At 35.2% G+C, this 26,991-nt stretch overlaps 1 protein-coding gene and 1 pseudogene across 46 annotated transcripts in view; one reads left to right on the plus strand and one right to left on the minus strand.

Moving 5' to 3' along the window:
- Window positions 1–26,991, plus strand: part of Sox5 (SRY-box transcription factor 5) — a 973,116-nt gene that overhangs the window by 764,157 nt on the left and 181,968 nt on the right. For all 46 annotated transcript variants that reach the window (XM_087213447.1, XM_087213465.1, XM_087213460.1 and 43 more), the window contains 2 exons: window positions 5,790–5,962; window positions 17,199–17,267. In XM_087213447.1, coding sequence (XP_087069573.1) covers window positions 5,790–5,962; window positions 17,199–17,267 — 242 coding nt within the window. The remainder of the gene's footprint in view (window positions 1–5,789; window positions 5,963–17,198; window positions 17,268–26,991) is intronic.
- Window positions 9,455–10,629, minus strand: LOC101721338 (ribosome biogenesis protein BRX1 homolog; annotated as a pseudogene).

Raw genomic sequence — 26,991 nt, forward strand, 5'->3', positions numbered from 1 at the left:
TTCCACAGGGAAAATAGTTGGTATGCAAAGGCCCTATGATGGGAGCAGTTTTGCCTTTTGGGTTAGAGGAACTCAAGCAAGCATACCTGCAAAAGAGAAAATGGGAGAAACTGATGACAAGGAAGAAGACAATGGACGCCTCATTTAAGGCTTTGCACAGGAAGGGGTTGGGGTTTTATTCCATATGCTTTGAGGGCTTTAATGAAACCGAGAGGTGTGACATGTCTTGATTTACCTGTCTGAGCACATGACACTCTGAGTATTTGCTTTGAGAGTGGGTTTTAGTAGAATAGTTAGAGAAATGTAGTATCAGTCAAGTAGTCAAACCAGAAGATTATGGTGGTCTTGATTTAGGGCCAATAGTGCAATTGAAGATACATGGGCTGATTGCTACTATGTCTCAGAGTAAATAAGTTTTCTAATGAATTAAAAATGGAAGATAAGGCAGGGAACTCCTGGATTGGGCTAAGCAGTGTATAGGTAATGGTATGTCTTACTGAGATGGGGGTCAATGAAGCTCATTCCCTTCCCTCATGATCTCTGTCATACTGTATTGAGGAAAGTTCTCCCCTGCTCTGCTTCTGTGGAACCTTCAGAACTATAAGTGATTACCATGGCTTAGTTTTTAGACAGAGGATGAAATGAAACAATATTTGGCTCTTTCCCTGTTGGGTAATTCTTCATTCTAGGTGGATTTGAAGTAGTAGCATAGATTAAAATATATAAGAACCCAAATAACTGAAACACAAAAATAAATTACTATGAACAAACACACACAGCAGACTAGCCTGAGTCACAGCATAGCCTGAGTCAGATAGAAGTGGTCCGTACATACATTACATACGTACATAATTACACAGTGTAATGCACTTACATGATTCTTTAAATGTAAACATGATAATTTAGAGAAGACATTAGGCTTATTCCTTCATCTTACCTTGGTATTATTATAAAAATGGAGATTTCTTTTGCAAACACTTAAGTCCCTGGTTCAAATCTCTTAAGCCAAAACTGAATCCCCATGTAATTCATGTATGATAAAGGATCTCTCCTTTTGTTTTAGCTACATAATATCCCTAAATATGAGAGTGGTTGAAAAGGAAAGGGTTTTTTTCATGTCATTCATTAAACAATGTTAGGCAAGTTGTTATATGCCAGACATAACACTGTAGCAGATAATGAAGATATAAAAGTTGATAATTTACAGTTGTTGCTTTCACAGCTACCATTCCTGACTTTGTGAGAGAAAACGTGAAAATAAGATAATACAATACAATGATTAAGCACAACAATAAAGGCATATACTGAGATCTTCAAAGACTAGAACAGCTATCATCACTGATATCCACTGATCACTGATTTCCACTATTATCAGTGGAAATCAAGAAAAGAGTCACAAAAAGCAAGATACATGAGCTGGAACATAAAGAATGAATATTTAGGGAGGGAATAGCCTGGGTAAGGTGCTCCAAAAGAGTGGCACTTATGGGGGCTTGTCATGTGGAGCAGTAATATCAAACTTTCAGTATGGCAAGAATTTAGAATACACAGGGAAGTAGAAAGGATGGGTGATATTTTGAGGGGCCTTATTCATTCTAAGTGTAAATTGACATTTTATCTAAAGCCAATGGTGGATAAATGGAGGTATATAAACAGGAAAAGTGACATTACTAGATTTGTTTTCTAGGAAGATAATTTTGGTACCAGTTTAGAAGCTATACTTACAAAGCAAAAAATTGACAACAGGAAATTATTAAATGTGTGCTACAATTCATGGAAAAGACAATGAAGAATGGCTGTGGAGATGGATAAGAAGCTGAAACAAGGAATCCTTCCAAGTACTGTATTGCAATATCTATGTTATTATTTGTACAAAAGAACCCATTATGTGTTGAACTGTGTGCCTTCTGCTCCCCCAAAATTCATATGCTGAAGTCCTAATGCCTAGAGGCTCAAATGTGAACATACTTTCAAACAACATCTTAATAGCAGTAATTAAAGTAATTACAGTCACAATAGTGGACCTTAATCAAATAGAACTGGTATCCTTAAAAGAAGAAATTAGACAGACATACAGACAGAGAGGATATGAAGTCATGCAGAGAGGACAGCCATTTATAAGCCGCGCAGGGTAGCCTAGAACAGACCATTGTCTCATGGTCCTCAAAAGGACCAAACCCTGCTGACAACTTAATCTTCGACTTCAAAGCCTCAACAATAGTGACACAATAAATTTCTGTTGCTTAAAACACCTGGTCCTTGTTCCTTTGTTTCAGCAACTTTATTCAACTGTTACAGAAGTATTCTGGCATATGCTAAAACCTGCATTCACAAGGGAATGATACATAAGAAAATAATAACAGTGGTTACCTTGGTCTATTCCCTTTTTTTTTTTTTTTTTTGGTACCAGGGATCAAACTTGGGACCTTGAGCTTGCAAGGCAGGCAGCAGAACCACCGAGCTAAATCCCTGGCAACAGTGGTTACCTTGGAATGGATAGTGTTTGAAGACTTTTTACTTTGTTTTGTAATTTGTTTGTAATTAGTTATTACTCTTATTGCTCATGTTATAATGTTGAGAAAATAATGTTAAGTAATTAACATTAAACAAAAAGAAAACAAAGCTATTTTGAGAAAAAACAATATGGTTTTTTGGTATAGTGGATACAGGGATGGGTATTTAAGAAGGGAACTGAGGATGATGTTCATAAAATGTTAATTGAGTGATAATGCTTTAAAAGTTGAAGGAAAGTGGTATCAACTTGATACATATTGAATTTTACAGCTGAAGTATACATGCAAAGACATTCATTCTGTAATTAGAGGATACAAGGGCTAGGCAATAATCTTTGAGTTGGCACATTTATGATTATATCACTAACTTTGAGATGATATACATTTTTTTTTTTGGTACCAGGAATCGAACTAGGGTCCTTGGGCTTGTGAGGCAGACAGCAGAGCCACTGAGCTAAATCCCCAGCAAGATGATATACATTTTAATACTCAGGGAGATTAAAATGTCCCAAGTGTGCTTCTTAGAATTGTTGAAATGCAGAGTTTAGGAGGTGAAGCCTTTTAGCTAGATTAAAGCCAGAAAAACGTTATGTGAGAAGGCTCAAGATGCATTGAAGGTTTGGGGATGTAGCTCAGTGGTAGAATGCTTGCCTCCAGCACCACAAAGCAAAAAACAAAACAAAACAAAACAAAACAAAAACTCAAAGAAGTTGGCCAAAGGTTCAGAAGGTTAAATCAAATATGGAAAATAAAATTGGAAATTTTGTTTTAAACTTAAAGTAATCTTATATCTATATCTACATGTATCTACATTGCTTTTTAATATATTTAATATCAAAATATGTGTTGATACTCATCATTAAATAATGTTTTTTTATACATTGGTATTATAACAGCTATTGAAATGGATAATGCTTTCTTAAGGTTTTAGATTATATATATACATAGGTGAGATATATTTTTCTGAATATGTAAATTGTAACAATAATATTCATTGTAGAAAGGTTGCTAATTCAATAATATGAAAAAAAGTTAAAATGACTCATAATCTTCCCGCCTGAATAGTCACTAGTAATATATAAATTTGGTGTTTTTTCCTATAAATATGTATGTACATTGAGGTGAGTGCTAATAAAAATGTTGGATTTCTATGCAACTTTTTCACCTAATTTTATATTATGAACAAGATCTCATATCATTAAATATTCTTTTCCATGGAAGCAAAATGCCCTAACTATGAATGTCTAATAATTATTTGATTATTTCCACTTGTCATTTAGATTGTTTCTAATATTATACTTAAAACACTTATTAATATATCTATATGCATTTCTTTTTTCTTTTTTTTTTTTTTTTGGTACTGGGGATTGAACTCCGGACCTTGTGCTTGCGAGGCAGGCAGCAGAACCACTGAGCTAAATCCCCGGCCCTCTATATGCATTTCTTATAGTTTTCTTCTGGTAGAGTTCTAGAAGTGAAGTTACTACTCCTTGAAGGGTAATTAATGTGTACTGCTATTTCTAGTGTGTACTGCTTAAAATGTGGTAGCAATTTCTTTCTCTAATAACAGCATCTAAGAAGATGCTGATCTTGATGACATATAAATATTTTCATTAAGAAAATATTCCCAAGGTATATTTAGATTATTTAATATTACCATGCAATAATCATATAGCTATTATTCTTAGATAACACATTGTTCAGTTCTAATAGAATCCAAATATCTGAGGTATAATAAATACTTAGCACCAGTTTACTGACCAACTGCTCTAAACAAGGATAGGTATTGAAAATAAAAAATGGTATAAGTAATAGTCCTTGCCTTATATTGACCAGAATTTCCATGTGGATATTTGTTTATTAGAAACTTTTTTAGAAACTTTATTTTCATTCCTAATGGGCACATGAAAATTATAAGGCACTAACTATAGCTACTGCTTCCTTAAAAAGCACATGCCTTTTCACCATGAGCTGATATGGAGAAATGCAATGGGGTGGGAAAGGATGGCTGAGTTATAATCGACCCTTCTAAGTACATATACAGGCTGTGAGTTCACTATTAAAATAGTGTTAGGTGTCTGATGTTTGAAGTGAAAACTGTAATTAAAAAGTATGTTCTCTTCTACTGCTAGTACTTTACCATAGGGGTCTTGTCATGTGAGTTTTAAAAGAACAATTAAAAGTGATATTGCTTCTGTTTCATTGAACAGTGCACATTTCTGGTGTATTGAATAAATGTTTTAACCTGACTTAAGAAGATTCATTGATGTGTTTTAAGCATCTTGAGCATATCATTTGTTTTAAATGAGAACCACCACTTCTCCAAATCTTAGATTCATCTGAAATCTTATTTGATCATAATATGATATAAATTTGGTAGCCTCATTTCACTATTTCAAGAATTATTATGTTCTCAAACTTAAATATTTGCTTCGTTTACCATATTCAGTTTTTGAAGATCACCTCTGAGTGGCATATGGGGAAAAATGGTCTAAATCCTGGTTAGCTAAATAGATTTTTCCCTCATGTGTGTGCGTATGTAGGGGTGCTAGTGATTGAACCTAGGGTCTTGCACATGCTAAGTACATACTCTATCACTGAGCTGTACCCCTTCCCTCAAGATTTTTCCCCTCTCTTAACATAGGCTTTCTTAGTTCTGAATCTTTAAGATTCTGTTTTTATTTGTTTATTTTGCAGTACTGGGGATTGAATCCAGGGCCTCATGTATTTTAAGCAAGTCCTTTGCTACTGAGCTATTTCTCCAGCCTTTTTTATTTTGAGACAAGATCACTCTAAGCTCCCTAGACTGACCTTGATCTTGAGGTTCTCCTTCCTCAGCCTCCCAACTGATGAGGCCTAATACTCCCCTAATAGCCAATTTTTCATCTGTCTTGATTCTTCAATTATGTGAAAAACTAAAGGCTGAAAACTATGCATTAGACATTTTTAAATTTCCTGTAGGACCCAGCATAGAGCATTAGAAATAATAGATGGTTAGCCAACATTTTTTTTCAATTTTTTATAAAAGAAAAAAAGCCCTACATTATTGTCACTTAAAAAAGATTGAAATGTTTACTCATTCTGGTATTTTGTGTAAGTAAATAGCCACCACTCTTTATTTCTTAGTGTAAATCTAAAATAAGGTAGGTTTGTGTTTTTATGTATAAGGATTAAACCTTATGCTTGGACTAGTTTCCTATTCAACAGAACCATTGTCATTGTAATGTCACTGTCTTCTCATTTTTCTTGTATGTTTTATTGCCATGTCATTTTCAGGGACTCCCGAAAGCCTAGCTGAGAAAGAGAGGCAGCTCATGGGTATGATCAACCAGCTGACCAGTCTGCGGGAGCAGCTATTGGCTGCGCACGATGAGCAGAAGAAACTGGCTGCATCTCAGATTGAGAAACAGCGCCAGCAAATGGAGCTGGCCAAGCAGCAGCAAGAGCAGGTGAGTAATAAACAGAGATGCAATCAGGTTCTTGACCAAATTCCTTATACATTGTTTTGCGTGCTATTTATAGATTACTGCGCTAGTCATTCAAAGATGAATAGGAGTTCCCAGTTCCAGCCACAATTAAGTAAATGAAAAGACAAAAAACAATGCAAATGCAGATGCAAAAACAGATCTTAAAGCTTATTAACAAATTCAGAATCATAGATATACTGGTTGAATGTCCTAACCAAAACCTACAATCTGAAATTGTTGAAAATCCAGAGCTTTCTCGGTGAAAATATGATGCCACGTGTGGAATATTCCACATGTAACTTCACATAATAGGTTACAGAATGGTTCTGCCGCCTGCCCCGCAAGCGCAAGGACCCAAGTTCGATCTCCGGTACAAAAAAAAAAAATAGGTTACAGACAAAACACAGGTGAACTAAAAATATTTTTTAAAATTACCGTCACAGTATGTGTTTAAGAATCTGAAACTGAAAATGCTTCTGGTCCTAAACATTTCAGATGAAGTGTGCTCAACTGGTATATATAATCAAGGTAAATTCAGATAGGTCATGAAAGAAGTACCAAAAAAGACCCATGGAAGATAATGTTTTCAGTCAGGAACATATTGAAACATATTCCTTAGAAAGGTGACATTTGACATACGTTTTGAAAAATAGAACCAGAGCATCTCATGTAGAGGAATGGCAGATTTGTAGGCCTTCGAGTGGTGACATCATGCAAAAGTAGAAGGGAGATAAGGGTAGGTCCTTGGTAGACGCTAGCATAGAGGTGACAAAGAGAGGAAAATAAACATATCCAGAAGCAGTTAGATACAGAACGGCCAAGAGGGCCATGTCATAGAACCAAATGAACAAGAGAAAACTGAGATTCTGAGAAGCAGTAAGCTAAAGAAAAGGTTATTTGGACATCATATTGAAACTTCTATCTTTATCATTTAGGTTCTCATTATTAACTTGTAAGAATAAAGTTTCTGTGGTCTTTTAGCAGTGGAAATCAGACCCAAAAAATTGACAAATATGTTGCAGGAATATAGAAGCAGTGCCTACCAACTGTTTCTTTAAGAATTAGCACTAAGGAAAAGATAGGCTAGAGGATCTCACAAGGCCCGCTTATGCACAAGGATGATGCCCCTTTTCCATGGCTAAAACACTTTATCCCATGTTCAGGGCACAGTCTACTCTCTTTCCCATGTAGAGGGAGGCCACCATTTAACAAGGGTGTTTGCGTATTTACACATGGCTGCAAAACCCTTTAAACAGCTTCCAAAGTGTAAACTAGCAGGGTTGAAAAGAGGTGAAGAAATACTCAGATTACTACTTTTGAATAATTTGAAGTGCCTCCCCCCGCTGTTTTATTTTTTCATTTTACTCAGTGGTTCACCTCTTCTTGAAAGATATTTTTATTTTTAATAAAATGCCTCATCACTTTCTTTAAAGATTTCTTTGGCCTTGTATCGTATATGGTCCATATTCTTCTTGCTTTAGCCCTGTGATAAAAGCATTCAGAATGTGTGCCTATGATGTTGTAGAAAAATCTTGCTCTTTGCTTGTCCTTGACTGACAGTGTGTTCAGTCATCTGAATGCTGAAGACTCCTGGGAGCCTCTGAAAATGTAGCTTGGATAGGATATTTCTTTGTAGATAATTCCTACCTACTTGGTGGCTTGGAAGGTACATTTGTCCTGAAAAACTTAAAGCAGTTACTAATAGGAGATTTCTTTTGTTTTCTCCCTTTCATGTTCTGGCTAATCCCTGAGGACCACCAGAGGATTCTAGAATGCTTTATTTTCTTAAGACCTCTGAAATTCTCCGTGGAACATTAGAAACCCTTAGGTCTTTTCAGAATTCTTCTCAGTGTTGGAGAGATGCCCTGAGATGCTGTCTCCAAAGCCTGAGAGGAAGTCAGGTTTTTACAACCCACACTGCTCCCCAAGTTACTCCAACCAAAGAGAGCTGGCATCCATAGTCACCATTGTGGGGTTACAGATCTCGTCATGGAGGGCTTTCCTACTTTTCCTTAACATTCAGGTGGGATTCCCCTCTCATGACAACTCCTTTTTTAAAAAAATTTTATTTTATTGGTACATTTTAGGTATACAATATAGTGGCATTCATCATTGGAAATTTGCACCTTTACATAATCTCTCTTGGTTCTTATTTTTCCCCCTTCCCCTGCCCTCCCTTCAACCCCTCCATCCCTCCCTATTTACACAGACTTTGTTTCCATTTTTTTCATTTTCTCATATTAATTCCATTCCCTTCTATTCTTTTCCCTACCCCTCCCACTTCCCCTTCCCCTTTGCCCCTTTTCTTCCTGTTTCACATTATCTATTATACTTTTTAGTCCTTATTTACACTTTCAGTTTCTCATACTAGAGAAACTATCTGGTATTTACACATGTGTGTCCTGTTTATTTCACTTCAGAATATTGCCTCAGTGTGAATCCATTTAGCAATAAATGTCTCTAATTTCTCATTTTTTATGGCTGAGTAGTACTCCATTTTATAAAAAAGCCACATCTTCTTTATCCAGTCTCCAGTTGATGGGCAACTGGGCTGCTTCCAAGTTTTAGCTATTACAAATTGTACTGCTATGAACATGGGTGTACATATATGACTGTGGTATGATTCTTTTAATTCTTTGGAGAAAAGACCCAGCAGGGGAATAGCTGGGTCACATGGGACTTCCAGTCCTAGTTCGTTGAGGTATCTCTGTACTGATTTCCACAGTGGTTGCACCAGTCTACACTCCCACCAGCAGTGGAGCAGAGTTCCTCTTTCCCCACAGCCCCGCAAGCATTTGTTATTGGTTGATTTCATGATAGCAGCCATTCTTTCTGGGGTGAGGTGGAACCTCAGTATTGTTTTCATTTGTATCTCTTGAATGAACAGCGATGTTGAACACTTTTTCATATGTTTATTTGCTATTTCTACTTCTTTGTGTGAGAAATGTCTGTTCATTTCAGATGTCCACTTTTGGACTGGGTCTTTAAATTTGGGAGGTCTGATTTTTTTTAAGTTCTTTATAGATTTGAGATAGTAGACCTTTGTCTGAGGAACTGCAGGTGAAAATTTCTTCCCAGATTGTGGGTTGTCTTTTCACACTGTTGGTGGTTTCTCTTGATGTGCAGAAGCTTTTTTAATAAGAAGAGATCCCACTTGTTGATTGTTTGTGCTAGTTCACAGGCAACTGAGGTTTTGTTCCATAAAATCTTTTCCTACACCAATATTTTCAAGAGTTCTACCTAACCTCTGTTCCAGGCGATTCAACGTTTCTATTTTATTTTATTTTATTTTTTGATGAGTTTTGGTGATACAGTGCTTTATTTAGAAAAAGATAAACACCACTGATTCTAAGATATTTTTTTCATTCAAATGGCACACTAAGTAGACATAAAATAGTCCAGGATAATAGATGTATTTACACACTGAATACAAAATAAATATACAATATTTGTAAAACTTAGTTATCCATTGATTCATTTTGTATTTCCACTGTTCATCATCTGTTTCAATTTTCTTTGCCTTTTGTAAATCCTTTTTTTCCTTGCTTTCAAATCGACTTTTGGCTCTGGTTTTACCCACTGTATTTCTATCGGGTTTTCCTCAGCAGGTGTAACAAAAACATCTTCAGTGGGGTCATGTGGAAGAACAGTCTTTGGCTCTTTCTCAGTTTCAGCACATCTTTTACTTGCTCTTTGTCTTTGCATTTTGCAGCCATGGTGGATCTTATAACACGCCAATGCCTGTTTGGTGACTGGTAGTGAGAATTTTCATATAAAGTTGGTCCTCCAAAACTTCCCTGAAAAATCTGTATCAGATTTAAGACAAAATGAGGTCCTATTTCTACAAGTTGAGCATCTTCATCTATGACCTGAAAGTTTAGAAACCGTATCTTATTATCCAAAATGGTGAAAGTAAAGACATGGTCCACAAATGACTGGCTTTTGGGATGATATCATGGTGTACTAAATATCTGAATTAAGAGTTCTTTTAACAAAGCGTAATGTAGCAATTCATCAAAAGCAGGGTCAAAAGGCAAAATTGGCCAAGAGCCTTTCAAACAGTTTCCTGTCATTTTCAGTTCTGCTAGGGTATGAATATTTTGGACAAGGAATTTGGTAGAGGGCCCATGAGGTGAATTCGAAAGCCACATATAAAGATCTTGTTTTTTCTTAGCTTCAAAATAGATGAATTTATTGCAGTTTTTCATTTCACAAACCTCATTAATGACAAATAATTTATCTTTACCATCCATTTTAGTATCTGCTTTAGAATGAGGCATCAGTGTTCTCAAGTCTTGCATTAAATGACTTATTCTGAAATTTATTCCTCTGGAAGAAAAGATGAGAATCTGTTCCTTATTTTTCCACTTGCTCTTATTTAAGATGCTTTCATTGGATGAAGATTAACTTCAATAACTTGTGCTCAGTTTCTTTTTAATAAAATCTATCAATTTCAAGGAATTTTAGATTCCTTCTAAACTCCAAAATTCCTTGCAAGCAGAGCCTAGGATATGGTCCTTCTCTGTTTCCTTCATCTCTTCTGGCACAACCGATGACTTAGCTGGAGGGTTGGCATCTTTTTTGTTTCTTTTTGGCTTCTTTGCCTAAACCAGCAAGTCCCCATGCCACTTTGTCTTGGTTGCCGCCATCTTGCCTCACCGCCTTCCATTTTGACTGTCTCAAGCGTTTCTATTTTAATATTTACATCCTTAATCCATTTCAATTTTAGTTTAGTGCATGGTGAGAGACATAGGTCTAGTTTTAATGTTTGGCAAGTTGAAACCCAATTTTTCCAGCACCATTTATTAAAGAGGCTGTCTTTCCTCCAGTGAGGGTGTTTGGCTCCTTTGTCAAAGATGAGGTGGCTGAGTATGTCTGGAGTTGTTTCTGCATCTTCTAATCTGTTGCACTGGTCCTTGGCTCTGTTTCTTTGCCAGTACCGTGCTGTTTTTATCATAGTAGCTTTGTAGTATAGTTTCAAGTTGGGGATTGTGATGGCCCCTGCCATGTCTCTGTTACCTAGAATTGCTTTTGTTAATCTGGGTCTCCTCTTGTTCCAAATGAATTTTTGGATTGTTTTCTCAAGGTCCATGAAGTATGCTGCTGGGATTTCAATTGGGATGGCATTGAATCTATATAGCAGTTTTGGAAGTATGGCCATTTTCACTACATTGATCCTTCCTACCCAGGAGCAGGAGATTTCTTTCCATTTTCTCATATCATCTTCAATCTCTCCTTTCAGAGTGCTATAGTTTGGTCTTTGATTTCTTTCATTAGGTTGATTCCTAGGTATTTCAGTTTTTTGGATACTATTGTGAAAGGAATTGTTTGCCCTATTTCTGTCTCAGTGAGTGTATTTTTTGTGTAGAGGAAAGCTGTTGATTTTTGTGTGTTGACCTTGTATCCAGCTACTCTACTGAATTTGGGTATTAAGTCTAGAAGACTTTTGGTGGAGTTCTTGGGGTCTTCTATATAGAGTATCATGTCATCTGCAAATAATGACCATTTGACTTCTTCATTTCCTATCTTTATTCCTTTTATTTCTTTCTCTTGTCTAATTGCCATGGCTAGAGTTTTCAAAACTATATTGACAGGAATAGTGAGAGTGGACATCCTTGTCTTGTTCCTGATTTTAGTTAGAAAACGTTCAGTTTTTGACCATTTAATATGATATTGGCTGTTGGTTTTTCATAGATAGCTTTTATCAAATTGAGGTAGAGACCATATATTCCACTTTTTTTTAGGATTTTTATCATTAATGCATGTTGGAATTTTGTCAAATTCTTTTTCTGCATCTATGGAGATAATCATGTGGGTTTTGTCCTTGGCTCTATTGATATAGTGTATTACACTGATTGATTTGCATATGTTAAAACATCCCTGAATCCCTGAGATGAATCCCACTTGGTCAGAGTGTATGATCTCCTTGATGATCTTCTGCATTCTATTTGCCAGTATCTTAGTAAGAATTTTTGCATCTATGTTCATTAGTGAGATTGGCCTATAGTTCTCTTTTTCAGTTGGGTCTTTCTCTGCTTTGGGAATCAAGGTGATGCTTGCTTCCAGGAATGCATTTGGGAGTATTGCTTCCCTTTCAATTTCATTGAAGAGTTGAAAGAGTAGTAGCAGTAGTTCCTCTCTAAATGTCTTGTAGAATTCAGCAGTGAAGCCATCAGGACCTGGGCTTTTCTTGGTTGGTAAGTTTTTAATTATGTTTTCAATTTCATTGGTTGATATTGGGTTGTTTAGAATTTTTAGGTCTTCTTCTTTGGTAATCCATATGTATCTAGGAATCTGTCCATTTCTTCTGCATTTTCCAACTTACTGACGTATAGGTCCTGGAAGTAGGTATTGATGATCCTCTGGATTTCTGCTGAGTCTGTTGTAGTTTCACCCTTTTCATTCCTAATTGCGTGGATTTGGGCCTTTTCTTTCCTTTTTCTGATAAGGTTGGCTAAGGGTTTGTCAATTTTGTTGATTCTTTTGAAGAACCAACTCTTGGCTTCATTGATTTTGTGTATTGTTCTCTTAGTCTGCATTGCATTGATTTCTCCTCTGACCTTTATAATTTCCTCCCTTGTATGAGCTTTGGGTTTGTCCTGCTCTTCTTTTTCTAGAAGCTTGAGGTTCAGCATCAGGTTATTTAATTCGCTTGCTCTGTTTTCCTAATATGTATATCCACTGCAGTGAATTTCCCTCATAAGACTGCTTTCATTGTGTCCCATAGAGTCCGATATGTTGTATTGTCCTTGTCATTTATTTGAAGGAACTGTCTGATTTCTTCTTTAATTTCCTCTGTGAGCCATTGTTTATTCAGAAGTGTGTTGTTCACTTTCCATGAGTTTATGTAATTTTTGTGGTTTCTTTTGCTATTGATCTCCAATTTCATCACACTATGGTCTGATAATATACAGGGGATAACTTCAATTCCTTTGCACTTACTTAAACACATTCTATGAGTGAGTATGTGGTCTATTTTGGGGAATGACCACTGTGTGGGTGAAAAGAATATGTATTCTGATTTTGTGGGGCGGAACATTCTATAAACATCTGTTAAGTTCATTTGTTCAAGAGTTCGATTGAGTTCTAGTATTTCATTACTAATTTTTTTGTCTAGTTGATGAATCTATTTGTGACAGTGGGGTATTGAGGTCCCCCACTACTATTGTATTAATGCATATGACTTTTCATGTCTGTTAATATTTGTTTTATATAGTTGGACAAACTAGTGTTTGGTGCACAGATGTTTATGATTGTCATCTCTTCCTGTTGGATTGTTCCCTTTACCAAGATGCAGTGTCCTTCTTTGTCTCTCTTAATCAGTGTTAGTTTGAAATACACTTGATCTGCAAAAAGGATAGGTACTCCTGCTTTTCTTTGAGTTCCCATCACATGGAGTATTGTTTTCCACCCTTTAACTTTCATTCTATGAGTTTCATTTTGAATTAAATGTGTTTCTTGTATGCAGTATATTGTTGGATTTTGCTTCTTGACATATTCTGCCATTTTATTTCCTTTGATTGGTGAATTGAGGCCATTAACATTGATTGTTATAGCTGATACGTATTGACTTATCATTGTCATAACTTTTTCTTTTTGTTATATTCTCCCCCTTTACATTTAATTTCTTGTCACACCCAATGGATTCATTCTGCTGTGCTTCCTGAGTTTGTGATCCTCATGTCTGTTCCTAGGATAGTATCTAAAATTTTTTGCAGTGCTGGTTTGGTATTCATGAAGTTCCTAAGGTGCTCTTTGTCATGAAAGTATCTCATTTCTCCATCAATTTTGAAAGATACTTTTACAGGGTACATCAGTCTGGGTTGGAGGCCGTTTTCCTTTAGGGCTTAGAATACGTCATTCCAAGCTCTTCTTGCCTTGAGGGTTTGCGTTAAGAAGTCTGCTGTGATTCTGATGGGATTTCCTTTCTATGTGATTTGTTTATTTTCTCTTAACTGCTTGTAGAACGTTATTCTTCTGTTGGGTTTCTGGAATCTTATCTATTATATGCCTATGTGTAGATTTTTTTTGATTAAGGCTATTTGTAGTCCTATATGCCTCACTTATCTGTATGTCCAGTTCTTTTCCTCTGCTTGGGAAGTTTTCTTCCATTACTTCTGTGAACAGTTGTTTTTTTTTATGTCATCTGCACTCTTTCCTGTTTCTTCATTGACTCCAATCAGCCTTATGTTATTCTTCTTTGCATCATCTAACAGCTGCTGGATTGATTTCTCATGGTCCCTTACAATTTTGAAGCAATTTTTCTTTTCCTCCTCACTAATTGCAATCTTCTCTTTTATATCTGAAATTCTGTCCTCACGTTGGCTCATTCTGCTGTGTAGACTTTCAGTGGAGTTTTCAATCTCCTGGAGATCTGTTTGTATCTGTTTTATGGATTCCATTTGTTTCCTATGTTGGGATTCCATCATGTTCCTTGGCTCCTCTATTTTTTATCTGTGACCTCTCTTGATTTATTAATCATGTCTTGCACTATGGGCACAATCTCTGCTGTTATCTGAGAAATTATTTCTGATTTCATTTTTTCCAGATCCTCCTGTTGCCAGTTCAGGGAGTCCAGGCAGTTGAGTATCAGAGTGTTCCATCTCCTTTCCCTTTGAGGTTGCTGTAGGTGATCTGGAAGTCTGGTTTTGAGACTTGTTTATGTGTCTTCTCATTTTAATGGGGGGGGTGCTGTTGGTGGCCATGTGGCTCACCTCCTCTGCACTGGGAGCAGTGGAACAGCAGCTCAGAAGCCCCTACCTCTGGGCTGGGAGTGGTGGAACAGTGGCCCAGAAGCCCCTTCCTCTGGGCTGGAAGAGGTGGAACCGACAACTCCTTTTTTGAGCCTCCTTCCAGCACTTCTTAGTCAGTGCAGAATATCCCTGCTGTATGCACAATACTCTCATGCTGGCCCATGCAAACACAGATGGACCTACTTACCCATGAGCCTCTCCCCCAGAGTCTGAGCTCCTTTCCATTTCCATCTGCATAGCAAATACCATTTGAGCCCCAAGGTGATATCAGGTTCTGTTCTGTTATTGGAAGTATAGCAGGGAATAAAATGAATAAAAATCTCACCTGTATTTAATTCCAATTGAGAAGCCAGGCATTGAGTAAACCAGTAAACTAGCTTATTGTTGTGATGAAAAATAAAGCAGGGATTTGTGAATTAGGGTGCTAGCTGGAGTTGAGCCCTTTTAAAATGGTTGCTGAAGGAAGGCCTCATTGCATGGGTAGCATTTGAACAGAGTCTTATAGGAGGTGAGGAAGTGAGCCCTGTGGCTAATGTATTCAAGTTGGATGAGATAGCTAGTGCAAATGTCAAGGCAAGGGTATCCTTGAGAAATAGGAGCATTTTTGGTATGTTCAAGAGACATTTAGGAGAGAAGTATGCAAGCAAGGAGGAATGAGGGGGCAAGAAAGAGCACAGTGGTAATAAAAGGCCCAATTATATAGGCTTGCAGGCATTATATGGTCCCCGGCTCATATATCCAGAGACCTCTCTGGGTAATGTTTGATAACAGATTACAGGGAGCAAAGACAGAAGCAAAAGGAACAATTAGGAGACTGTTGAAATAATCCAGGCAAGAGACGAAGTGGTTTAGAACAAGAGGAAGTGTGGAGGAGTATGAGGTGATCAGATTCTTGATACTCTCATGGTACTGGTAAAAAGATTCAAATATAAATTCAAATATTGATATATTGGAGAAAGAAATTAAAGGAAAGGAGCAATATTCCTTTATTTTTCTTAACCATCTTCTCTCCTTTTTTCAGAAGAACATAGGTTTTTTTTTTACCATATTCCAAACACAAAGTGAAAGTATTAAGATATCATAAATGTACCAGTATCAAAAAAGGAAATACACAATGTGCAGCTTTGTAGACACATCCTCATCATGTGGCTTTCCTTTTATTCATAATAATGTATCAGTTTTTTCTGGATTTTTAACTTTCTGATACAGAAGTTAAGGAATATTTTTTATAATGGAAAGATATTGATAAGAATCTTAATGAGAATAAGATCTAAGATTTATTTCTAAGAGAGTGATAAGTTTCATGAGGTAAGAAGTTATGTCCTTATGAGAAAGTTTTCTATCTGGTATCATATAATAAAGGATTTAAAAATTTCTTCTTACCTATTCATTCTTATGTTCTTATCTTATTCATTCATTCAGTATCACTTTTACATCACACTCTGCAAATGGTGAACAAAATATGCATACTCCCTACCCTCTCTGAATTTATGGACCTCTCTTTAGGAAGGTGTTTTAAAAAATAAAATCATAGCATGAGACATTGAATTAAGTAAATGTGGAAGGTGATAGAAGTGCAAATGACAGGGCAATGATTGTGCTGTTCCCTGAGACAGAAAACACTTAATATGATGTTATGGAGGGCTAAATTTCTATTTTAGTTTTGGACCTGACTTTGAAGTACTTTTGAGTAAGTTTCTGGATAAATGGGTCTGAAATTTAGAACAAGGGTTTAGGCCAAAGAAAGCAGTTCAGAAGTACTTGGTACACAGATGTAAATGAAAGTAGTAGAGAGGAAAACGAAGAGAGCCTACAGTTGAATCTTAGATATTGCAAAATGTAATGTGCCTAGACAGACAGGTAGGAACAAGACCAAGAAATTATTATATTGAAGAATCCAAGGGACAAAGTTTAGGATCAAGGAGAAACATTTGAAGATTGCATGCTAATGAAATGTCTAAAGGTGAGGACTAAAATGTATTATAAAATTTGAGAAATAAAATTGATCAGTGACTTTCTTCAGAAGTCATTATTGGCAGAGAAATAAATACAAATACTACAATAAGACATGTTGAAGTGTTGGTGTTTAAGGATTTGTGAAAGTCCAAAATGAGAACAGTATTTACTGAAACTCAAACAAAACAAAAAGCTAAAACTTCACTGAGGAATACACTATTGCCAGTATTTACTGTGACTTTAAACTCTTTGGTTGCAAGCCCTCCCCCCATTAATACAACATTCTTATGTAGAAAAGGGCTGAAAATGTCATAGGAGTTCCTTTTTAATGTATCACCAGGAATAGGGATTTTTTGAAACTCTGCCATATTTAGTGAGATAGATCACTGATGTAGTATCCTGACCAACTTGATCAGTGTCAAATCAAACTTTGAGAAACAGAACATTGGTAATTCTCCACATGGTACCGAAAGATACTTTAAAATTTTTCATGTTCAATTTCTCCACAGATTGCAAGACAACAGCAGCAGCTTCTGCAGCAACAACACAAAATCAATTTGCTTCAGCAACAGATCCAGGTCAGAAATCATAATTTTAATATATTTCCACTTTAAAAGTATGTTTTATTTCTTATTCCTGTGTGACCTAAATCCAGTATTGAATCTACCATTAGACCAGTAGGGAGCATTTTATATGAAATAAAATGATCCCTTAACTAAAAATTAAATTAACTAAACTAAATTAAAATAAACTAAATTAACTAAAAATGATCCCTAACTGAAATGATCCCTTAACTAAAAATTATTTTCAACCTATTTCATGACATATTGCCTCTTGTGCCAAGCAGATGGTGACTCTCTGTCACAGGCCATATTGTATCAAGGATCTTCTACCTAAGCAAACTGTCAATCATTTTCATATTACCCTGAGAAAAAATTATTGTAGAGAAATATTTTATTTTCTCTATTGTCTGTAAATGTTCCTAATGAGGCAGGTGCAAGAAACTGAACCAGAAAGGTATAGCACATTTTCTATTAAGAAAAAGTGCAGGAGAATTTTTATTACTGTATGTTCATGAGCCTGATCAACATGAAACATGGTGAAGATAATGATTTGGTATGTCAGCTCTCATCCATGGTGTGGAAACCAAGGTGAAAATTCTACAACCTCCATATTTTTCATAAAAGGAAGTTTACAGTGATAAAGCACATTAATAAAGAAGGAAGAAGATGTATTGTTAACAATTGGAAATTTTAAGTTGCCAGGGATGTCCTGTTTTCCCTGTTACTGGCTTGAACTTTGAAAGAGTTCTTTGTTTCCTTTTCTGAAAGGTCCCTTGCTGAAAAGCACTTGTTTTGTAAGAGATTCTGTGAGGATTAAATGACATCATAGATTATAAGTCAGCTTCCCTGTTGCTAGAACCAAATACCTGACACCCACAGTTAAAGGAGGAAAGCTTTAAATTGGTTCACAGTGTCAAAGATTTCAGTCTGTACTCAGCTCACTCCAAGGCTGAAACATTGTGATGGGAGAGTGCGGGGAAGCAAAGCTACTCACTTCATGGAGACCAGAAAGTAGAGCAGGGGAACAGTACCAGAGGGGAAGGAGACAGGAACCAGATGTAGTCCCCAAGGTCATGCCTCTGAGATCCACCCAGAAGTATGCTTTGCTAATCCCCTAGGGGGTTTTCAAGCAAATTAAGGTGACAGTCCAGCTCAGCTGTCCAGAGAAGAAGGGCCTTAGCAGAGTGCTAAAGCACATAGTAAGTACTCAACACACAGTTTCTAAGAATATCAAGGAACATAATTCACAGATCTGTGACTCCAACTTTATGCAACATCATCTACATGGAGGCAACTGCTAAATTTGCATTGAACCTCTCCTATTTGGGTAGAAATTCATCATTTCCTTGAAGCTGTATCTTGAGTGTCTAACATTTTATTAGGCATAGTTATCATAAAAGAAGCAAGCATGTCAAAACTATTTCATTCATGTATTAATAATGTTTTAACATTTTTGCCAACAAAGTTTGTCCCATTTTATCTACTTAGGTCAGGTACACTTCATTTCTTTACCCTCATATAGATCAGTTTTTATTCTTTCTTGATCTACCCAGGAGTTTAGTGAGCTGACAATTTAAATGACACATTGGGACATCAGTTAGATGTTCCAGCCAGGGGTGTTTGCCTTGTAATTATGGGCAATATATTTTTAATACACTACTATTTGTTCCTACCTAGAGTATAGTTATTGAATTCTGTGGTTTAAAACTTCATGTTGTTTAATCAGAACATACCAATTTTGAATATAGTTTTATTAAATAGCACCAGGTTATCACATTTAAAGTGTTTTTAATAAGTGAAAACACAAGTTATTGAAGTTTTGGCAATTTCTCACTGTAAGATATGATTCCATAATCACTAATGTGGTAAGTCATGTATTTTGACTGCAATTTGATGAGAGTACTGGTAGTTTTAAATGTTGTATAATTTCCATGAATTGGGAAAAGTCCTTTGTTAAACAGAATTGCAAAAATATATCTAAATTTATGTTACAACTATGTAAAAAAACAAAAAATGATGCGTTTTGACCAATTAAATTAGCCAACATTTTCAATTTGGGGGGATTAGCCCACAATTATGACCACTACATTTATAATGTGCATTTTAAGCCTTCTCATAGTGACAGAATATTAAAATAAATAGTTTTCTTGCTCTGTAGCATAGAATATTGTAATCTATAAGTCATAGCAGTTTTAAAATGCAAAGCACTTTAAATATTCTCTGTCTTAGAAGTGGTGTGACTGTTAAAACTGTCTTCCAAAATAGGAACAAAATCTTTGTAAATAGGGAGGAATGAAGGGGTTGAAGGGAGGGCTGGGCAAGGGTGAAAAATAAGAACCAAGAGAGACTATGTAAAGGTGCAAATTTCCAATGATGAATGTCATTATACTGTATACCTAAAATGTGCCAATGATTAGAATGAATAATCGATAATGTAAAATAGGAAGAAAAGGTCCAAAGGGGTAGGGGTAGTAGGAGGGGCAGGGGAAAGGAAAGAAGGGAAAGGACAAATGATGAGAAATGGAAAAAATGGAAATAAAGTCTTTGTAAATAGGGAAGGGTGGAGGGCGTGAAGGGAGGGCTAGGAATGGAAAAAAAATAAGAACCAAGATGCATTATGTAAAGGTACAATTCCCAATGAGAAATGTAATTGTGTTGTATACCTACAATGTACCAATAAAATAATTTAATTAAAAAAAAACAAAAAAAACCCAAAAAAACAAACTGTCTTCCAGGCAGCTGAGTCCAAGGTTAATGACTTCTCCAAGGCCACCCAGTTAGTCACTAGTAGAACTAGAGTCAGAAGGAAAGTTTGCTGACAATTAATAGACATTTTTTGATTATGAGAATATTAAAAGCTTAGAGTTTGTATTTGATCAAAATATTATGTAATTCTTTCTACCTCTACTAATTCAGAACTATTTCTTTTAAAGTCCCTAAAGGAAATAATATCACACTGGAAGTAATTCTGGGGAAACAAACATTAAGAGATCTTGGGCTGTCATATACACATATTTGTCCTCTTTCTAGGGATAGTTTAGGTAAGTGAAACTTGTAGAGTCAAAACCCATTAAGCTGTTTGGTTTTTTTTCCAAATCCTGGAAAGCAAGGAAAGATTCAGGCAACAAATCATAAGAATGGAGCAAGACCAAAATTTGTAAAGGAATTAATTTCCACAGTGTCAAGTGTATTAACTAAATGCACAGTCCTAAAATATATTTTATAAGGTGTTAATTTGGGGCAGTCTTACCAATACTTCATGATTCTGAAAATCACAATATATTAAAATTATTAATTTTGGGGAGATTGTTCCTACAATTATGGGAAGTACTGATACACCAGCATAAGTGAAAACAAAATTAAAAATAAAGAACAGACCCATTTCACCTCTATACAAATTCTTACCATATTTCTTTTTAGAGTGCTTTTGCTCCCCTTTTCATTTTTTTCCACTTCCTCCTTTTCCTTTGAAGCATAGGACAAGGAGAAAAAGAGTAAATATTTAGCCTGCTATTTTACATAAATCAAATTTATAAAAAATAATTATTATAATTTTAAAGAAAAATGCATATATAACCACATACATAAATATTTGTCATAAATTTTGTTTTCTATTTGAAAATATTTATGTAGTATTTTGATCTATTTTTACTATGTTCTTAGTCTTCGTGCCTTTTGAAAATAAACATACCAACTTATATTATTCATTGTGTTTGCTTTTTCTTAGATATTTGAACTATTGTTGTTGCTCCTGACCTTAGAAAACAATGCCTCCCAGATTCTATATTGATAAAACAGTCAACTGTACTGTTTCATAGTCCACAATTAAGCTGCCACTAAAAGTTTTGTTCCAATTGAAAATACAAAGGACATTAACTTGTTCCAAATATTAGTAAAGCCATACAGTACATTACATGTGTGAGACAGATCTGCTAAGTGGATTAGATTGATTTGTTAAGAGTTGGAGAGGGACGGTTTTCACACTCGATGGATATGTTAAATTACAAGGAAGATATTTCCTAGCATCTTCCTCATTCTTTTATTCAGATCCATCTAAAGAAAAATTAATTTAGCCATCTTTATTTCATATATATCATTTGATTAAAAATATAAATAGGCTTGCACATTTGTCTATACACCCAAACATTCACATAGTCAAATAAACCAGGTTATTTAAAATTTCTCTTACCCTATTATTTCTGTTTTTTAACCCTTGATAAATAAAGAGATGATTGGTTTTATTTTGGTTATTTATTCAGGAAAAAGGCTATAAGAATTTGCAAGTGGATCAGTTTTATTTAATTGCTTAGGATCAATTCTTTATGAACTGTCTTTACTTCATTAAAAAAGCAACTTTAGCTGTAAAATTGCATTATTGTAATTAGGTGGAAAGTTCAATCTACATTTTTCTTTTTAAAACTTTATAGGGTAACCTGCTGAACAAGTGCAAGGGCCTGAGTTCGATCTCTGGTCCAAAAAAAAAAAAAACAACTTTATAGGGTAACCATGTTCTGTGGGACTTATTCATATAATTCATTACAATTAAAATAAGAATTCAGTTTCATAAATTGGCATCATAAATCAGTCCATTCTGCAAATAAAATGTCATAATACTAGAAGCATATATTTTTCCTCAAAAACAAGTTAGTTTCTTTGTGTGATTTTAGTTTTAGAAACATTAAATTTCAGTCTCCTTTTTTAATATTCAAAATTATTTTCCTCTCCCATTTTTGTTTCCTAACCTCAAATATAAAACACTTTTATTTCATTTTTCTTTCTAATTTTAATGCACATTAATACATTAAATGGATTAGATAAAATTTGTAAATATGTCAGAAAAAAATACCTTCCTTTTTTGAAGGAAAATCACCACCCTTACTCTGCGGAATACTCTGCAGTACCTTTTAGTTAATTTCTTTTTATATTAAATCTAACTATTTCTAATAGTGATAGTTAAATGGTTTATGTTTCAAATACTGAACCAAGGCTAGTGGTTCATCTTGACCTGATTTTCTATTATGAAAACCTTTCAAGGCAAGGAAATAAGTGACCTCTACTCAACTTCCATTATGACAACAAATTGAGCATTCCTGGGGACTCATGCTCCTTTTATTCTTGAAGCTTCTTACAAGGTAGAACTTCTATAGCTTTGGACATGTACATGAGAATCACATCCCAGTTAAAAATGTCTTCCCTTTTTCAGTAGTACTTAAGAGAATTTCAGGTTCTTGTCAGAAAACAATGAAGCTAATCCAACAGTGGATTACTGAAGGTATTTTAAGGACAAATTTTAAAATATGGTACTTCTTTTTAATTGCATATTTATCATGATTCCCATATGACATATTTATCATGATTCCCATATGAGATCAGTGTTTGAACTTTCAAAAGAAATTTCCAAAGATTTATTGCATTCCCCCCTTTGATAAACTTTTTTACATTATTGTTCATTGTGTTCTCCTGAGGGAAAATAATTGATAGCTAATAACTCTTTCTTATTGTTTCTGTTCATAAGATAAGCATTAGTAAGGATTAGTCATAGTCCTGGGTCACTGATTCTGTCTGGAGCTAAATATAGAGTGAAAAAAATATTTCTGTTCCCTTGTATTCTTAGTTGGGCAGTGTGCATTCCATAGCATACTCTAGGAAGAAATTTGATTCTTAGGTAGTATGACATTATGTTTAACTTTTTGAAATACACTTTCGCTTGTAATAAATAGTCTTTTTCAAAAAAGGCTGAGAGCAGTGTCTTGGAATTATATATATACTTGACGCCAATCTTTGCATTTGGAAAATTGCTACCTCTGTCTGAGTTTCATTGTTCTCATCCATAAAATGGAAATTATAATACCTAATTCATGCCTGGTACTCGAAGGACTAAGGGGCATCATACCTGGTATGTAGTTGGTGCACAATGCAAAAAGTTTTTACCTAAGTCATTAGGAAAAAAAGTTTGTGTTTCTGTATTTCCAATGATGAACAATTTAACAATTTGTAGCCAGATAAAACACCTAGTACACATTTCATATAAAATCTACATGGTGGTAGTCACTGAAAACTGTTCACTGTTCCAAATTTGCATGCTTTTAAAACTATGAAGGGTTTTAGAAAGCCTTTATTGAGACTTACCTCTTAGTCTTACATTTATAACTCTAACCAAGTGTAATTGGAAGTGTCCCAGTGTTTCATAGTTATTACTTGTGTAACAATGGCTGGATTCTAAGTGTCCTGATTTTTGGCTCCATTCATTTTTGCCCCATTCATTTTCATTTCAGTAATATCCTACCATTTAAGGCTTAATGGGTCAAGTCTAAAAATGAGTTTTCTTTCCCTGGGAACTTATTTCTACAAAGTGGAAAAAAAAACAAACTTGACTTATGTACAAATGAATGATTAAGTTGCAGTCGTGGGCTCAACCAATTTGTGATAAAGGTTTCATTTTATTGGAGCCAAAGTTCTGTGAGTTCATTAGAGTTTTGGTAATTCTAAATAAATTATTATGCAGAAAGAAATCCATTGAAATATTACATTGAAAATATAATGACGTTAAAGGTGAAATAATAGTACCTGACTGACCTGCTGATTTATGATTTCTTTCTCTGAATGTGGTAAGTTGGAAGCATTTTACTCCCCTGAACAAGACCCCACATATATACATGAGCACAAAGAGATTACAAGGTGACCTTGTCTCTTTGGAAGACTGGAAATGCCAAGAATAAACACTATGCAATTAAGGTAGCATTCAGCCTGGGAAGGAAATGCATTAACTCCTTGAGCTCTGGCTAATATTTTGCTGAATGAAAAAAAATATAGCACAACTAGACATTTTCTTGGAATTCAAATAGATTATTAGAAGAAGGAATATGGAGATACAAAGAAGTAATTTTAAGCAGAACTTTCCCTTCTTTCTTTTACTTTCTGGAAATAGATCTTCTGCTTGAGAATACAGGCAGCCTGTCCAGAAAGCACAGTGAGGATAACTGAATGGATAACAGTTATCCATTATTTCCAGGAGAAGTGAATGGATAACTGAGTAAGGATAACTCAGTCCTTTTCCTGAGTCCTTCTCCTGAGGAGTCTCACTTTGAAATTCTTCTGTTTAGTTTATTTTTTATTTGCTTCTTTATTTGTGGGGATTGAACCCAGAGCCTTGTGTATGCTAGATAAGTGCTCCACCACTGAGTTACATTCATCCTCGGCCCACTTCACTGTATTTTATGTTGAAATGGGGTCTCCCACTAGGTTACCCAGATGGGCCTCACACTCGTGATGCTCCTTCCTCAGCTTCCTGAGTGGCTGGGATTACAGGCCTGAGCTACCCACCCTGCTGTTTTTTATTTGTTTAATAGGTCTTGGGCTGGGGAATTAGCTCAGTGGTTCTGCCACCTGCCTCACAAGCGCAAGGTCCCGAGTTCGATCCCTGGTACCCAAAAAAAAGAAAGGAAAAAAAATCATAATAGGTCTCGTGAAGAAATTCCATTCACTCATATCATTTCTTTGCCTAGCTAAACCTTTCTCTGAATAAACAGATACAAATACATCAATATTCATGAATATTTTCATTTTTATTGGTATAACACATGCTATATGACTAAAAGAGTTTAAGAAAGTAATGAAACCAACTTTCCCAAGCTTAGTCTTTTTTTACTATGCCACTTCCTAAGGACCCATTTTCAAATCCTGAAGTTTCTATTTTGTAATAAGCCTCCTAGCATTTATTTCTATATAAAAGGTATGATTACCGCACTATGTCTGACTTTTCAACTTTAAGTATCATTAACTTGAAAATATGAAGATTTATTTAGATCATTCATTGCCCCTCTGATAATTTCTCGCCATTACCTTCCCTAACCTCATGTTATAGTAAAGTCATTTCAGTTCTTTTAGTGGGTACTTTTAAGCTTATACATCCTACTTATACATACAAGTATATACATGTATGTACTTATAAATCCTTTCTTGTTCAATCAAGTATAGTGTCTCTTGACACTTTGTCAGACAAGGATGATATCTTTCTTCACTCACTTTCAACTGTCCATTTCTACGCACACACACACACTTTACCTGTTGGTTAATTCGAAAAGTTGAAAATCAGTAAATGGTGTTTATATTTCAGTATAAATATAAATATTTCTGTGTGTTTATTTTCTAGAGACTCTAGTAGGGTATTCTACATTTCTATCTAGCTTTGTGATTTAGTACGGTTTCTGATTGCCTTTTCTATTATTTTTGTGTCGTATTTTTTTCTCTAGTATGTTTGGCCTCATTATCACTTTAAATTTCTCCAAACTCTTCAAAACAAATCAAATCACTAGAATTCTTTTTTCCTTAATATCAGTGTCGTAGCACTTTGATCTCTTGTTTTTTGATGAATTTATCAAACAATAATAGTTAATATTATATAGAATTGTAACTGCTTTATCTTATAGCTTAGATTGTTAAACTTTAAATGTCATTAGTTGAGACATTAGGTGAAAGAACAAAATCCAGACTGCTCTTAAATGAATGACTATATTGAAGTGGTGTTGATAAAAGTGTTTGGAAGTTATAATTCTGTTTTTGTGATTCATCCTGACATTAGCTCCTTCCTAGAAAGATACAAAACACATTCATAAGAGGCATTTTTTCATTTTTATGTGAGATATTAAATTTTCATATTGGTTTTTTTTGTTGTTTTTTTTTTTTTGGTTTTTTTGGTACCGGGGATCGAACTTGCGACCTTGCGCTTGCGAGGCAGGTGCTGGAACCACTGAGCTAAATCCCCAGTAAACTTTCATATTGTTTTCCTTCCCTGATATTGCACTTTCGAGCCATTTCAATGTTTCTTCTTTCTCCATTTGTTCTACTATGATTCCTGAAGTGAATACGGAATTCATTTGATCCATTTAGATAATTGTTTAGTCTTAGTGTTGCTATGGTACAGAGATGAGAGGTCTGCTTGTAAACTGAAATTACAGAGCCATAGAACTAGCTCGGGGAACATTTTCTGCAAATCTGCCATGTGTCTGGAGCAGATGCTTTTTCACAAGTTGCAAATATGGCCATTCTGGAATCACTGAGACTGGCCCGGAACGCAAGCTAATAGCAGCTTTCCCATGACTTTTCAACCTCTTCCCAAGCAGATTACCTGTGGACAAAGTGGAACAGTCTTTCTCACTGAGCCTATCAGTTAACAAAGTAGAGTCCATCAGTGCTTAGATAAGACTCTGGGAACATAATTATCAAGTAGTGGGAAACAAAGCAAAACAAAGCATGTCAACAACAACAGAAAGATTTGGAGAAGTTATGACAGAAGTCATTGTTGGCCTAAAATGAACTATTGCTTATATTACCCTAATTTACACATTAATGTACTGAAATAAATTCTACAGCTGAGGATACTCACAAACTCATTAAGAGTTTCTATTTCCGGTTTCTTTTTAAGAAAGAGTTAACAAGTACATAGACAATTAACTGCCAGTGAAATTAACAGAATGTTAATGTAAAATGAGTTATTCTGTAGGGGGAACAGTTATATCATGGTTCAGGACACATAGTCCAGGCATTCCTGACAATGGCAAATTTGCTTCTTTTCCCCAGACAGAGTACTAACTTCTGCTCTTTTACTGGTAAACTTTCATGTTATGTATAAACTATGAGAAACTAAGGTATGTTTTTTTTCTGTGTATGTGTGTGCATGCTTGTGTATTTTGTTACATTTTTCTTTAGAAAAGAAAGGCAAACAGGTGAACAAAATGGG

The sequence above is a fragment of the Heterocephalus glaber genome, unplaced genomic scaffold (assembly GCF_053883595.1).
Source record: "Heterocephalus glaber isolate CG9 unplaced genomic scaffold, H.glaber_assembly_v1.0 deba00001444, whole genome shotgun sequence".
NCBI lineage: Eukaryota > Metazoa > Chordata > Mammalia > Rodentia > Bathyergidae > Heterocephalus > Heterocephalus glaber.